General features: G+C 45.5%; 1 protein-coding gene across 7 annotated transcripts in view; it reads right to left on the bottom strand.

Moving 5' to 3' along the window:
* LOC110504468 (catenin (cadherin-associated protein), alpha 1) overlaps window positions 1-17,041 on the bottom strand; it is a 224,062-nt gene that overhangs the window by 168,539 nt on the left and 38,482 nt on the right. For all 7 annotated transcript variants that reach the window (XM_090220082.1, XM_090220085.1, XM_090220079.1 and 4 more), the window contains exons 5-7: window positions 16,034-16,153; window positions 13,042-13,167; window positions 12,600-12,743 (exon numbers count right to left, since the gene is read on the bottom strand). In XM_090220082.1, coding sequence (XP_090076208.1) covers window positions 12,600-12,743; window positions 13,042-13,167; window positions 16,034-16,153 — 390 coding nt within the window. The remainder of the gene's footprint in view (window positions 1-12,599; window positions 12,744-13,041; window positions 13,168-16,033; window positions 16,154-17,041) is intronic.

Below are 17,041 nucleotides of genomic sequence, written 5' to 3'. Positions count from 1 at the left end.
GTAGTAACATTCTCATATCTTCTGAAATAGTTACATGTGATATGGGGTCAGAGCTGCTCTGAGGAGGTGTGTGGGTGGGGGGGGGGGGGGGGGGGGGTAGGTACGTGTGATGTTATGGGGTCAACTGCTCTGGGGGGGTTGTTTAGGTGTGATGTTATAGGGTCAGAGCTGCTCTGAGGAGGTGTGTGGGTGGGGAGGGTACATGTGATGTTATGGGGTCAGCTGCTCTGAGGAGGTGGGGGGGGGGTTGTTTAGGTGTGATGTTATGGGGTCAGAGCTGCTCTGAGGAGGGGGGGGGGTGTGTGTGATGTTATGGGGTCAGAGCTGCTCTGAGGAGGGGGGGGGGGTGTGATGTTATGGGGTCAGAGCTGCTCTGAGGAGGGGGGGGGGGGGGGGGTGTGATGTTATGGGGTCAGAGCTGCTCTGAGGAGGGGGGGGGGGGGGTGTGATGTTATGGGGTCAGAGCTGCTCTGAGGAGGGGGGGGTGATGTTATGGGTCAGAGCTGCTCTGAGGAGGGGGGGGGGTGATGTTATGGGGTCAGAGCTGCTCTGATAAGGGGGGGGGGGGTGTGATGTTATGGGGTCAGAGCTGCTCTGAGGAGGGGGGGGGGGTGTGATGTTATGGGGTCAGAGCTGCTCTGAGGAGGGGGGGGGGGGGGGGGTGTGATGTTATGGGGTCAGAGCTGCTCTGAGGAGGGGGGGGGGGGTGATGTTATGGGTCAGAGCTGCTCTGAGGAGGGGGGGGGTGTGATGTTATGGGGTCAGAGCTGCTCTGAGGAGGGGGGGGGTGTGATGTTATGGGGTCAGAGCTGCTCTGAGGAGGGGGGGGGGGTGATGTTATGGGGTCAGAGCTGCTCTGAGGGGGGGGGGGGGGGGTGATGTTATGGGGTCAGAGCTGCTCTGAGGAGGGGGGGGGGGGGGTGTGATGTTATGGGGTCAGAGCTGCTCTGAGGAGGGGGGGGGGGGTGTGATGTTATGGGGTCAGAGCTGCTCTGATAAGGTGGGATTGGGGTTATAAACAGCTATGTTTTTATCAGCAAAGAAAGGTTTACATAGACCTACACTATGGAGCTGATTTGATTGTCAAGGCATGATTACTTACACAAATCACTTGGTTAAATAGCCTACAGGAAAAAATACAAATGAATATTGTAATGCTATTCTGAAGTCGATATAATGGTTCAGAATTGAACCATGTAGTTTATTTATCAGCTGAATATTAACTGTCAGGTGAAAGAAATGTTCAAATAATCCCAGTCACCATGTCCACATGCAACTTAGTGTTTAAATAGTCACTATGTCCACATGCAACTTAGTGTTTAAACAGTCACTATGTCCACATGCAACGTAATGTTTAAACAGTCACTATGTCCACATGCAACGTAATGTTTAAACAGTCACTATGTCCACATGACGGCGCTTCAGCCGTTTAGCCGCGATGCTGCATCAGGCCACAGGTGACCGCGCTTCAGCCGTTTAGCCGCGATGCTGCATCAGGCCACAGGTGACCGCGCTTCAGCCGTGTAGCCGCGATGCTGCATCAGGCCACAGGTGACCACGCTTCAGCCGTGTAGCCGCGATGCTGCATCAGGCCACAGGTGACCACGCTTCAGCCGTGTAGCCGCGATGCTGCATCAGGCTACAGGTGACCGCGCTTCAGCCGTGTAGCCGCGATGCTGCATCAGGCTACAGGTGACCGCGCTTCAGCCGTGTAGCCGCGATGCTGCATCAGGCTACAGGTGGCCATATGCTAAAACAGCACACCTGCCTGATAAAAGATATTGCTTTTCATCAACATGATATTGGGTTCATTTCTGGAGGGGAATATGACATTTTAAAATGGGGTTAACACGGGCTACACGTCAACATTGAGTCGGGGATGGTTATATGATCGTTTTCCAAACAAGAAGTCTAAATTAGATTTCATGGCCGGCTATAATATAAAAAGGTACCGGCCCACACTGCAAACAAAATAAAATCACCAACAATTGAAATTCTGCGCGCTTAAAACTTCTTAGGGATTTGATCCCTTTAGCGAGATCAATTCGACAACATCCAAAGGCAGAGCGCGAAATTAATTTTTTTTTTTTTATAAATATTTAAACTTTCTTACATTCTCAAGTGCAATACCCCAAATTAAAGCTTAACTTCTTATGGCTGCAGGGGCAGTATTGAGTAGCTTGGATGAAAAGGTGCCCATTGTAAACGGCCTGGTCCTCAGTCTCAGTTGCTAATATATGCATATTATTAGTAGTATTGGATAGAAAACTCTAAAGTTTCCAAAACTGTCCAAAAAATATTGTCTGAGTATAACAGAACTGATAGTTTCAGGCTTTTATTTTGAAAAATGAGCCAGAACGATAACATCGCGTCAAGTGGTCACATGAGTTTTGCTCGCGCAACTGAGTTTGGACAGCCATTGCTTTTCTCTCTCCTACTTTTGTTAGCGCGTCTAGTAAACAAATCCAAACTCACGAGGCGCAGGCAGGTCCAGGCGAAAGTTCAGACAAAAAGTTATATAACAGTTCATAGAAACATGTCAAACGATGTACAGAATCAATCTTTAGGATGTTTTTAACATAAATCTTCAATAATGTTGTTCCAACTGGAGAATTCCTTTGTCTTTAGAAAGGCAATGGAACACAGGTCGCTCTCACTGCCACACGCGTGATCAGCTCATGGCCTTCTGCCAGACCTCTGGTTGAAACAGCTCTCATTCGCCCCCACTTCACAGTAGAATCCTAAAACAACGTTCCAGAGACTGTTGACATCTAGTGGAAGCCTTAGGAAGTGCAATATGACCCCATTTACACTGTATATTAGAAAGGCAATGGGTTGAAAAACGACAAACCTCAGATTTCCCACTTCCTGGTTTGATTTTTTTTCCTCAGATTTTCGCCTGCCATATGAGTTTTGTTATACTCACAGACATCATTCAAACAGTTTTAGAAACTTCCGAGTGTTTTCTATCCAAATCTACTAATAATATGCATATATTAGCTTCTGGGCCTGAGTAGCAGGCAGTTTACTCTGGGCACACTTTTCATCCGAACGTGAAAATGCTGCCCCCTATCCAAAACAGGTTAACTTGCTTTCCTGTGATCTTGGCCCAGGCCAGTCATTTTCTCAATTCGGGCAAATAGTTTTTACTTGGCCATGAGATACGCCTGTTCTTCTATGTCGATCCAGAGAAAGAAGATAAATAAAAGAGCAGAGTGAGAGAAATAAATCATAACCGGTAACAAAACCCTTCCGTTAGCACCAGTTAAAAACAAACTATTCAGATGTTACAATTCCTGGTTTATTAGCTTAGCCCCCCCCCACGTCTGACCTCCTCCGTTTGAGTGCCACGTCGCCATGGCAACAGGCTCTCTCCCTCTCTCTCTCTGGGTGTGCGTGTTCGTCTATGACTCACTCCCTGAAAGTTGCCTCGGCAGTGCTTGAAATTAGGCACCTTGGCCCAGAGAGGGGGAAGTGGTCTGGAATGAAAATGCAGAGACGCTGTGATATTAAATAAGAAGAGAAAAAAAAAGAAAAACGGTACGGTCACCAGGAAATTACTGATGTACAAGATCTGCAGTGGTGCTGCTGTTGTTGTTATGATGCTAATAACCCGCTGCTTCTGCTCTCATCTCACGTGTCCTCTTCATCTTTCATGTATCTGTCTCTCACACACACACACACACCATCTGTCTGTGTTATGGAGCCGCTGCACTTCCTCTCCTGAGCCGTTCTGACTGAGTAGAACCACAGCACCTCTGCTCCTCCTTCCCAGCTCCCTCCCCCACTCCTCCTCCTCCTCCTCCTCCTCCTCTCTGCAGGCTGAGAGACACCAGAGAATGACCCATCAATCAACCAGAGTCAGGTTAAGACCTGATGGAGTGGTATTGCCACAGACAAGCCTGCTAGCCACCAGAGGAGACCTGTTTTAGAACACTACTTTCTCATTGCCTTCTTTTCCTGGCAAATATAATGCAAGTAAGCAATTTTTTTTTTATTGTACAGTGTACACCAGGTATAGCATATGCAAAACAAAAACACAAGAGCTACCCCAAACAGTTGTGATATTACAGCCATGTCATGCTAATGGGGAGCTAACATAGCTGCCATAGAATGTTGTAATGACAATTCATGATAATGCAGAACCCATTGGCCATTGACTCTAAATACATACAGTTGAAGTCGAAAGTTTACTTAGGTTGGAGTTATGAAAAACTCGTACACCAATGTCTTGTTTCTCTTGGGTAGGGTGCAGTATTTTGACGTCTGGATGAAAAGCGTTCCCAAAGTAAACTGCCTGTTACTCAGGCCAAGAAGCTAGGATGTGCATATTTGTGGATAGAAAACACTCTGTTTCTAAAACTGTTAAAATAATGTGGGCGAGTAAAGCAGAACTGATATGGCAGGCGAAACACCAACCAATTTTTCAAATGGCTATTACTTTAATTATAAAGGCCAAGTCCTCCCAGATTGCGGTTCCACTAGATGTCAGTCTTTAGAAAAGTGTTTCAGGCTGGTTTTTGGAAAAATGACCAAAAAAATTGTAGTTTTTCTAGGTGGCTCCCATTTTGGCTACAGTGTTTCCAAGCTCGTGGAAGAAAGCACGTTCTTTTGGTATTTTTCTCCGGTAAATACAATAACCATTCTCCATCTTAAATAAACAATCAAATTTGCGTATTAGGGTATTAGGGTTTGGTTATAAACGTTGTTTGACTTGTTTGGAAAAGTTTATTAGTAACGTTTGGGATTCATTTTGTATGCATTTTGATGGAGGAAAAATGGGTAGATTGACTGAAGCGCGCCAGCTAAACAGAGTTTTTATGGATCTAAAGAACATTATCGAACAAAAAGGACAATTTGTGATGTAACTGGGACCTTTTGGAGTGCCAACAGAAGAAGATCATCAAAGACATGTTTTATATCGTTATTTCTGACTTGTGTCGCACCTGCCTGGTTGAAATATGATTATGTGTTTTTACGAGGGGCGCTGTCCTCAGATAATCGCATGGTTTGCTTTTGCTGTAAAGCCTTTTTTGAAATCTGACACGGCGGCTGGATTAACAAGTTAAGCTTTATTTTGATGTATAACACATTTTCAAAAATGTTAAATATTTGGATGTAGTATTTTTGAATTTCGCGCTCAGCAATTTCACTGGATGTTGGCCTGTTAAGGTGAACAAAACTATAATTTTGGCAAGTTGTCAATGTCAGAACAAGAACTGTGTCAGGAGCTTCATGAAATGGGTTTCCATGAGCAGTCACACACACACAAGCCTAAGATCACCATGCGCAACGCCAAGCGTCGGCTGGAGTGGTGTAAATGTCGTTGCCATTGGACTTTGGAGCAGTTGAAATGTGTTCTATGGAGTGATGAATACCGCTTCACCATCTGGGAGTCCGACGGACAAATCTGGGTTCAGTGGAAGCCAGGAGAACGCTACCTGCCCGAATGCATAGTGCCAACTGTGGCCCCTTGAAGGGAAATCTTAACGCTACCCTTCCTATTTGCGGGATAATTGTCATCAACAACCGCTGAATTGCAGAGAGTCACATTCAAAAAATATTACTCAAAATATTTATATTCATGAAATCACAATATAGCAAAACAAAGCTTAGCTTTTTGTTAATCCTCCAGCCGTGTCAGATTTTGAAAATATGCTTTACAGCGAAAGCAATCCAAGCATTTGTGTAAGTTTATCCATGACTAGACAAAACACCTAGCATCACAGTAGCTTGATCACAAAAATCAGAAAAGCAATAAAATTAAATCGCTTATCTTTGATGATCTTTGGATGTTTGCACTCACAAGACTCCCAGTTACACAATAAATGTTCCTTTTGTGCCATAAAGATTATTTTTATATCCAATATACCTCCGTTTGTTTGGCGCGTTATGTTCAGAAATCCACAGGCTCGAGCGGTCACGACAACAGACGAAAATTCCAAATAGTATCCGTAATGTCCACAGAAACATGTCAAACGTTTTTTATAATCAATCCTCAGGTTGTTTTTTAAAATATATAATCAATAATATATCAACCAGCACCGTCTCTTTTTTCAGTAGGAGAGGGAGAAACAATGGCTGCCCAAGCTCTGTTGTGCAAGCAAAACTCAGGCGAACACCTGACACAATGTTATCTTTATAGCTCATTTTTCAAAATAAATGCCTGAAACTATGTCTAAAGACTGTTGACACATTGAGGAAGCGATAGGAAAAGGAATCCGGTTAATATCCCTTTAAATGGAGCGTGGGCAGGCTATGGAACACGGAGCTTTCAAAATAGAAGCCAGGAAGTGGTTTGATTTTCCTCAGGTTTCGCCTGCAATATCAGTTCTGTTATACTCACAGACAATATTTTGACAGTTTTGGAAACTTTAGCGTGTTTTCCTAATCTGTCAATTGTGTGCATATTCTAGCATATGGGCCTGAGAAATAAGCCGTTTACGTTGGGAACGTTATTTTTCCAAACATAAAAATAGTGCCCCCTATCTGAAAGAGGTTAACGTTATAGCATATAATGACATTGTAGACAATTCTGTGCTTCCAACTGTGTAAACAGCTTGGGGAAGGCCCTTTCCTGTTTCAGCATGACATAGAGCGTTGGTGGATAGAGCTTTGGGCTGGCAACCAAAGGTTGCTAGATCGAATCCCTGAACTAACAAAGGTAAAAATCTGTCGTCCTGAACAAGGCAGAAAACCCACTGTTCCTAGGCCGTCATTGTAAATAAGAATTTGTTCTTAACTGACTTGCCTCGTTAAATAAAAAAGGTCAAATAAAAAATTTAAATACTATGATCAATAATGTCAAGAGCCTGAAGTCTAACAATCTTAGCATCAATTTATCTCAGCCAATCAGTAATTTGTGTAAGTGCTGTGCTTGTTGAATGTCCTTCTATACAACTGTAATAAAAATCATAGCAATTTGTTTACTGTAAAATAGCATTGTATCTGGTCAAATCCATGTTTTTCCCCCAGAGGTTTACTAAGGGTTGATAACTGATAGCTGATTGGTTATTTGATCTGATTGGTCGGCTATTTGAGCCAGTAAAGAGGGCTTTACTATTCTTCGGTAGGGGAATGACTTTCGCTTCCCTCCAGGCCTGAGGGCACACACTTTCTAGTAGGTTTACATAGAAGATACGGAAAATAGATGGGGCCGATATCGTCTGCTATTATCCGCAGTAATTATCCATCCAGGTTGTCATTGTTGATACTTTTTTTTTTTTTATTTATTTACCTCTTCCACACTTATTTTAATGGAATTAAAAAAATTGCTCGTCTTTCATAATTTGGTCAGATAAACTTGGATGTGCAGTGTCAGCGTTTCTTGCTGGCATGTCATGGATATGTTAGCTAATCTTGCCAATGGAAAAAACAAAAAAAGGATTTAAAGTAGTTGGCAATATCAGTGGGCTGATGTGATGAATGTGCCACCTGATTCAATGAATGATGGAGCGCAGTTTGCCTTGTTGCTCAAAATTGTATTGAAGGTGCTCCAAATCTTTTTACTATCATTCTTCGTGTCATTTATCTTTGTGTCATAGTGAAGTTTATTTTCTATTGAGTTTAGTCACACTTTAAATTTGCAGCAAGTTTGCCAGTTGAGCTGCCAGACTTATTTGCCATACCTTTGGCCTCATCCCATCTCATCTCAACTTTCTTTTAAATTCCTCATCATTCCACTGGGATTTTCTTAAATGGGTGCATGCTTATTAGTAACTGGAGAAAGCAATTTCATACATATGTTTAGTGCAGATTCTGGTTGCTCCTCATTACACACCAGAGACCAGCAAATACTCTATACATCATAAACATAGGAATCAATACGACACTTCTTGTTTGACCTTTTATACACTATGTTATTAGGCTCCTCCTTTGGAACCTTGGTTTTCCTACATATGGCTACTATACGGTGATCACTACATCCAATGGATTCGGATACTGCTTTAAAAAGCACATATCTGCAGTGTTAGTTAATGGTGTGATCAATACATGTTGATGATTTCATTCCTGTGCCGTTTGTAAATACCCTGGTAGGTTGACTGATAACTAGTGCCTGTAACCTGTTTGAAGCTTTTCCTTGGAGCAGTTTGATATAAGCCAGTCAATATTATTATTTTTTTTAAATCACCCAGAAAATATACTTCTCTGTTGATATCGCATATATTATCAAGCATTTTACACATGTTATCTAGATACTGACTGTTAGCACTTGGTTTATAGCAGCTTCCCACCAGACTGGGCTTTAGGTGAGGCAGATGAACCTGTAGCCAGATTATTTCAACAGTATTTAACATTATCCAGATACTGACTGTCTATAGTAGCTTTCCACCATTATGGACTTTAGGTGAGGCAGATGAACCTGTAGCCAGATTACTTCAACAGTATTTAACATTAGATCGTCTCTAAACTTTACAGGAATGTGGTTCTGAATTATAAAACCAACACACCTCCAACTTTGGCATTTCTGTCTTTCATGTAGATGTTATAACCTTGTATTGCTACCACTGTATCAAAGAGTATATTCTCTAAGTGAGTTTCAGAGGATGTCCAAATTTGAAAGTCACCTGTTACAAGCTAATTATTGATTTCATGAACCTTGTTTCTTAAGCTTCAAATGTTAAAAACACGTGGGTTATTTTTTAGCACTTTTTCTGGGATGCTTGATTATTTTTCTTGCTTTACTGGGAAGCTTAGCAGAGGTTGACATGCTCAAGTTATTTATATTAGTGCAGACTTCTTACTAGGGCACATGTAGTACACCGGTTCATAGGTCGCATGATTACTGCATTCAATAGCTGTAGGATCAGCAGAGGCATTCAGGGCCAGTCAGAGGGACATGAAATAGGTTACTTACATTGTGTCTACCAACGCCCATGGGATAATGTACATTTGCTGAAGCATTATGACAACTCAGTGACACAATGGTGGGGATTAACTGAGCTGTGCTTGGGTCATTGATAAGTCATCGTCTCAACGCAGCCTTGACACAGTGAAAGGATCCAGGAACCCAAATGATTTGTTTGGATCCCATCCTCCTTATAATATGAGCTTTATTTCCAGAAGGTATCAGAATTGTCAGTAATCGTTTCACCCACAGAGCTGCAATAGTCGGGTAGCCAGTTATGAAAGGCTACAAGTCTGCTGAAAATGTTCAATGCCACGATTTAGGAAGGGCAGAGGGCCAGATTATGGAGCTTCTGTTAGTGTAGTGACCCAATCAGTTATTTTTAAAAATCCATCTTCAGCTGCTCTGAGAGCTGCCCTTCATAATGTCATTGAATCCCACATTAACTATGATACTCAACTTTCCTGAAGCGGACTTAAAACTGTTTGGGAGCAGTTTATTGAAGTCCTGTACAGGCACACATATATACTATTGAGAAGAAGAAAAAGGCCATGCATATGGGGTAAAATCATAGAGGATAACACAAAGTCTGGGACTTATGTCCGTTGTGGTCCTCATCTATATCTATCTATAAGAGGAAAATTAGTCTGTCCTAAATGGAATCCTTACATTTAGAATCCTTACATTTAGAATCCTTACATTTAGAATCCTTACATTTAGAATCCTTACATTTAGAATCCTTACATTTAGAATGCACTACTTTAGACCAGAACCTAGAACGGTTTCCTCTGCATTTTAGGACAACAGTCAAACTCCACTAGATTAAAATGCCAAATATTGAATAATCTATTGACAAAAAAAAAAAAAGTTAAGGTTGAAGTTGAGGCTTTACACACTGTACACGACCAAATTAACAATCCAGGATTTTTGCCACCATCTGAAACACTGAGATCAAATCTTACAGGTTGGTTTTGGGGTCAGCAGCAGTAGAGGCAGCATTAATCTGATCCAATCCTGGATTACAAGGCTTCCTGGACTGAATTCAATCAAACACACAGGATAACATGTCAACAGCTTTAAAGCCATATTTACAAACGGGGGAGAGAGAGCGAGAAAGAGAGGGGGGGGGAGAAAGAGGGAGCCTAAGAACAGAGAGCGAGAAAGAGAGGGGGGAGAGAAAGAGGGAGCCTAAGAACAGAGAGCGAGAAAGAGAGGGGGGAGAGAAAAAGGGAGCCTAAGAACAGAGAGCGAGAAAGAGAGGGGGGAGAGAAAGAGGGAGCCTAAGAACAGAGAGTGAGAAAGAGAGGGGGGAGAGAAAGAGGGAGCCTAAGAACAGAGAGCGAGAAAGAAAGAGGCAAAAGACAGATACAAAGAAACACTTTTTTTTTTTTAAGAAATAGAAAAGTGAGGTGAGAGAAAAACTTGTTTTTCCCCTCTTGGGCTGGGTTGCTACGGTGACAACATACCCTCACATCTCTCCCTGACCTGCAGACACTAGTCACAACATCCCCCTCACATCTCTCCCTGACCTGCAGACACTACAGTGACAACATCCCCCTCACATCTCTCCCTAACCTGCAGACACTACAGTGACAACATCCCCCTCACATCTCTCCCTGACCTGCAGACACTACAGTGACAACATCCCCCTCACATCTCTCCCTGACCTGCAGACACTACAGTGACAACATCCCCTCACATCTCTCCCTGACCTGCAGACACTACAGTGACAACATCCCCCTCACATCTCTCCCTGACCTGCAGACACTACAGTGACAACATCCCCCTCACATCTCTCCCTGACCTGCAGACACTACAGTGACAACATCCCCCTCACATCTCTCCCTGACCTGCAGACACTACAGTGACAACATCCCCCTCACATCACTCCCTGACCTGCAGACACTACAGTGACAACATCCCCCTCACATCTCTCCCTGACCTGCAGACACTACAGTGACAACATCCCCCTCACATCTCTCCCTGACCTGCAGACACTACAGTGACAACATCCCCCTCACATCTCTCCCTGACCTGCAGACACTACAGTGACAACATCCCCCTCAAATCTCTCCCTGACCTGCAGACACTACAGTGACAACATCCCCCTCACATCTCTCCCTGACCTGCAGACACTAGTGACAACATCCCCCTCACATCTCTCCCTGACCTGCAGACACTACAGTGACAACATCCCCTCACATCTCTCCCTGACCTGCAGACACTACAGTGACAACATCCCCCTCACATCTCTCCCTGACCTGCAGACACTACAGTCACAACATCCCCTCACATCTCTCCCTGACCTGCAGACACTACAGTCACAACATCCCCTCACATCTCTCCCTGACCTGCAGACACTACAGTGACAACATCCCCCTCACATCTCTCCCTGACCTGCAGACACTACAGTGACAACATCCCCCTCACATCTCTCCCTGACCTGCAGACACTAGTCACAACATCCCCTCACATCTCTCCCTGACCTGCAGACACTACAGTGACAACATCCCCTCACATCTCTACCTGACCTGCAGACACTACAGTGACAACATCCCCCTCACATCTCTCCCTGACCTGCAGACACTACAGTGACAACATCCCCCTCACATCTCTCCCTGACCTGCAGACACTACAGTCACAACATCCCCTCACATCTCTCCCTGACCTGCAGACACTACAGTCACAACATCCCCTCACATCTCTCCCTGACCTGCAGACACTACAGTGACAACATCCCCCTCACATCTCTCCCTGACCTGCAGACACTACAGTGACAACATCCCCCTCACATCTCTCCCTGACCTGCAGACACTAGTCACAACATCCCCTCACATCTCTCCCTGACCTGCAGACACTACAGTGACAACATCCCCTCACATCTCTCCCTGACCTGCAGACACTACAGTCACAACATCCCCTCACATCTCTCCCTGACCTGCAGACACTAGTCACAACATCCCCCTCACATCTCTCCCTGACCTGCAGACACTAGTGACAACATCCCCCTCACATCTCTCCCTGACCTGCAGACACTACAGTGACAACATCCCCCTCACATCTCTCCCTGACCTGCAGACACTACAGTGACAACATCCCCCTCACATCTCTCCCTGACCTGCAGACACTACAGTGACAACATCCCCTCACATCTCTCCCTGACCTGCAGACACTACAGTGGGAACATCACCTCACATGCTGGGGCCTGTTCCCTCCCTGCCTCCCACGTAGCACCCTAGTCCCTACATAGTGCACTACTTTTGACCACAGCCCTATGGGATTCTTTATGGGCCCGGGTCAAAAGTAGTGCACTATGTAGGGAATAGGGTGCAACTTGGGATGCTCTGTTCTGTTTTAGTTCTCAACGCAGCAGCAGGGGAAGAGGTGAGGCCAAGCTGACACCATTGAGGTATCAGGTCTTCCTGCTTTACAAACTTTGCATTTGTTTATGCAGTGCACTCCAGTGTTATCAGATCAGTGCAGACCAAGGAAAGGAGATATGAGGGAAAAATGACTAGAGGACCCCATAGCTCGGAGGGGGAGAGGGCCCCCATAGCTCGGAGGTGGAGAGGGCCCCCATAGCTCGGAGGTAGAGAGGGCCCCCATAGCTCAGAGGTGGAGAGGGCCCCCATAGCTCAGAGGTGGAGAGGGCCCCCATAGCTCAGAAGTGGAGAGGGCCCCCATAGCTCGGAGGTAGAGAGGGCCCCCATAGCTCTCCTCCCCCTCCAAACCCCATCCCTCCTAGACTTACATCAAAGTTGTTGAGAGCGTAGGCCAGCTCTCCTCCCCCAGCAGGGTGGTTGAAGGCAGCATCATCCGAGGCAGTAGCCTGGGCAGCATTAGAGATGCCTGAGACAGCATGCTGAAGCTGCTTGTAGATCAGGTCACGGTTCGCCTGGAGAATGGAATTAAATTCACGTTATTTACGGTGGGGAACTAAAGATAATAAAAATACAAAATCAACAAGATGTGTCTCTGAAGCGCTTCGAGATTCTGTATGTAATGTGCTATTGAAGTTAAATGATTATCATAATCTTTTTTTTTTTTTTTTTTTTTTTCATTTAAAATATTATTAGGTCCCAAATGGCACCCTATTCCCTTGATATTGAGCACAAACAGGCTTTTGGTCAACATCAGTTCACTATTAGGGAACAAGGTGCCATTTGGGATGCGCCCACTGTTCTATTCCAGACCTTGTATGCGGCCACGTCTGGGTGTTGAAGGCAGGCGCGGGAGGCGGTGTAGAGCATGGGGATGTTCCTCTGGAGAACACCGCGGGCAGCCGCCATCTGATCCTTATGGTGAACATCCTTCAACTCCTACAGAGACAGAGAGACAACGGTATCATTACACTATCTGGAAAACATCCTTTCAATAGCAAAGAATGCAGATGCAGCGGGGGGCGGAGACAGGGGGGGCGGGGGGTGAGACAGGGGGGGGGGGGGGGGGGGGGGCGGAGACACGGGGTGGGGGGAGGTGGGGCGGGGAGACGGGGTGGGGGGGAAGACAGGCTCCGGGGTGGGGAGACGGGGTGGGGGGGAAGACAGGCTCCGGGGGAGGTGGGGTGGGGGGAAGACAGGCTCCGGGGGAGGTGGGGTGGGGGGAAGACAGGCTCCAGGGGACAGGCACTTTGGATTCAAGACCGTCAAGTGCTGCCCTCATGTACACAATTATGACAGAGCTGCTCTGTCTGAGCGACCTCAGAGCTGCTCTGTCTGAGCGACCTCAGAGCTGCTCTGTCTGAGCGACCTCAGAGCTGCTCTGTCTGAGCGACCTCAGAGCTGCTCTGTCTGAGCGACCTCAGAGCTGCTCTGTCTGAGCGACCTCAGAGCTGCTCTGTCTGAGCGACCTCAGAGCTGCTCTGTCTGAGCGACCTCAGAGCTGCTCTGTCTGAGCGACCTCAGAGCTGCTCTGTCTGAGCGACCTCAGAGCGGCTCTGTCTGAACGACCTAGATTCTCCCCTGTGGTGATAAAGCGCAGTCATAATCAGGCCATTCCAATAAGCCCTGCAGCTTTAACACATAGCTCTTACTACTGGCTCCAGTGTTCGTTTTTATAGAAGAGCCAGGGAGACCGCACAGGCTCCTGCCTTCCAAATTACAATATTCCCTATATGTTGTACTATAGGCCCTAGTCAAAAGTGCACTATATATATATAGAATACAGTGCCATTTACGAGGTAGAATCAACTGATGCCTTATTATAAAAGGAAATCAACATTGGCCAAGGCCTCACACACACACGATCATATGGCTTGACGTTTACATTGCAGTCTACTAAAAAACAGGAAGGGACATATTTATTTACAACCTGGTTGTTTGGTACTAAACCAAATCTAAAAATAAATAAAAAATCACAAGACTGGAAAGACAAATAGGAAAATAAAACATTAGACCCAAAACAATAGCATGTGAGATATAACGAGCAGATTATTCTCCTATACTCTGTGTGTGTGTGTGTGTGTGTGTGTGTGTGTGTCCTACCTGAACAGTCTAGTGATACTGCTCGTCCCTTTAACTCAGTGACGTCACCAGCGAAACTCATCATGAAATATGAAATGCAGTGACAGTCCCCATCTCTCCATAATGGATCTGGTCACCCTGTGCTGCCTGCAATACATCTTTTCACTCCCTTACCTCTGGGGGTTGTTTGTTTTTTTTAACAGCTGAAATGTACAGACATTGTCCTTATTTTTTACACCTTAAAAATTGTAACAACCTGTTACATTCTGAAAATTGGTCGCCGTAGCTTTAAATCTGTTTTTTTTCTTTTTTTTCTCTTGCTTGACTGCACCGAGCTACTGAGTTCCAGGCTAGAAGCATCTCCCCAGGTGATTACTAACATTCAGTCCATTTCCATAATATTGATCAAATGAAGCCAGGTTAACTATTAGGCAACTGTATTACGTAGCTAGTGTTAGCCCAAGAGCTCCTGATCTAGCTATGGTTCAACTAAAAAAAAAAATCCACTTTCAGCTAGACAGCACGTTTACAAAGATTTGTAGAACTAACCGGAAGATAGCCTGTCGTTTCCAAAGGGAACAACATTGGTCAATGGTGGGCGGAGCCAAGCAGGAACTAGCAAGATCCTACTGGAGCAGTCTAGCATTCATTTGCATATTTCCGTTAGGAAACACCTACTCGGCAGCAATAACTATATTTGCCTTTCTACTCCTAAACAGTGTTATATATTTTCTAAACTTTGGCAAAGGGCAAAGTCTACAAAACTTAATTCGTAGCAGATTCTAGTTTTGGAAAAACAAAACGGTATTGAGATCAAATGTTTGGTCAATGAGAAAATTTGCGGAATGCCGGACCAAAATCCATGTCACGCCATCTTCTCTCAATGCTGGGCCACTGGGCTTCCTCCCACTACCATATTTGGAAGCATCAAGCTGAGACACTGGGCTTCCTCTCACTACCATATTTGGAAGCATCAAGCTGAGACACTGGGCTTCCTCTCACTACCATATTTGGAAGCATCAAGCTGAGACACTGGGCTTCCTCTCACTACCATATTTGGAAGCGCCGGGCCACCTCTCACTACCATATTTGCAAGCATCAAGCCGGGCCACTGGGCTTCCTCCCACTACCATATTTGGAAGCATCAAGCCGGGCCACTGGGCTTCCTCTCACTACCATATTTGGAAGCATCAAGCCGGGCCACTGGGCTTCCTCCCACTACCATATTTGCAAGCATCAAGCCGGGCCACTGGGCTTCCTCCCACTACCATATTTGGAAGCATCAAGCCGGGCCACTGGGCTTCCTCCCACTACCATATTTGCAAGCATCAAGCCGGGCCACTGGGCTTCCTCTCACTACCATATTTGGAAGCATCAAGCCGGGCCACTGGGCTTCCTCCCACTATCATATTTGGAAGCATCAAGCCGGGCCAATGGGCTTCCTCCCACTATCATATTTGGAAGCATCAAGCCGGGCCACTGGGCTTCCTCCCACTACCATATTTGGAAGCATCAAGCCGGGCCACTGGGCTTCCTCCCACTACCATATTTGCAATTTTTTTTTTTTTAATAAATAAAAATAGCCCTTCATCCACCCCAACTGTCAGCTCCCTCTCCAGCCCAGACACCTCCCTTAGAACAGATCTGACTGCTGTCTCCTTGGCAGCCATCTCACTCCCAACCATGCTCCCTGTCCCTCTCCATCAGACAGTCCAGTACATACCTGCTGTCTCTTGGCAGCCATCATGTTGAGTTTGTCCACCTCTGGTTTCAGGGCCTTGTACTGTATGCCCAGGTCCTGCTCTGTTCCAGCGTTACGCACCTTCACCAGGTTCTCCTCCACCTAGAGGGGTTACAGAGGAACACACGGTTTAGATAGGGAACGTAGGCAGAGGTATCCCCAAAGAATGTAAGAGAGGCGTTGTGGACTGAGGAATTGGAGAAATTCACTGAGAGATGCTGGAAAGATGAGCCCTGAGACAGTTGGATAAAAGAAAACTCTCTCGTTATTTGATAACGTCAGCGGTAGGTTTGGAATGACGACGGAAATGAAGTCTGGATAACAGCACCATGAAGATTCAGGTTCAACAGCTTCTCGTATTCAGATCCTGTCCCAAATACACACCATCCGGTCCCAAATAAACACCATCCTGTCCCAAATAAACACCATCCGGTCCCAAATAAACACCATCCGGTCCCAAATAAACACCATCCGGTCCCAAATAAACACCATCCGGTCCCAAATACACACCATCCGGTCCCAAATAAACACCATCCGGTCCCAAATAAACACCATCCGGTCCCAAATAAACACCATCCTGTCCCAAATAAACACCATCCTGTCCCAAATAAACACCATCCTGTCCCAAATAAACACCATCCGGTCCCAAATAAACACCATCCTGTCCCAAATACACACCATCCTATCCCAAATAAACACCATCCTGTCCCAAATAAACACCATCCTGTCCCAAATAAACACCATCCGGTCCCAAATAAACACCATCCGGTCCCAAATAAACACCATCCTGTCCCAAATAAACACCATCCTGTCCCAAATAAACACCATCCTGTCCCAAATAAACACCATCCTGTCCCAAATAAACACCATCCGGTCCCAAATAAACACCATCCGGTCCCAAATAAACACCATCCGGTCCCAAATAAACACCATCACCAACATAGTGCACTACTTCGACCAGGGCCCATAGGTTTGTGCTCTCTAGGCCAT

This window comes from Oncorhynchus mykiss, chromosome 25 (genome assembly GCF_057628025.1).
Source record: "Oncorhynchus mykiss isolate SJ-2025 chromosome 25, ASM5762802v1, whole genome shotgun sequence".
NCBI lineage: Eukaryota > Metazoa > Chordata > Actinopteri > Salmoniformes > Salmonidae > Oncorhynchus > Oncorhynchus mykiss.
The sequence above is the reverse complement of the archived record's forward strand: the minus strand, read 5'-3'. Positions and strand labels throughout refer to the sequence as shown.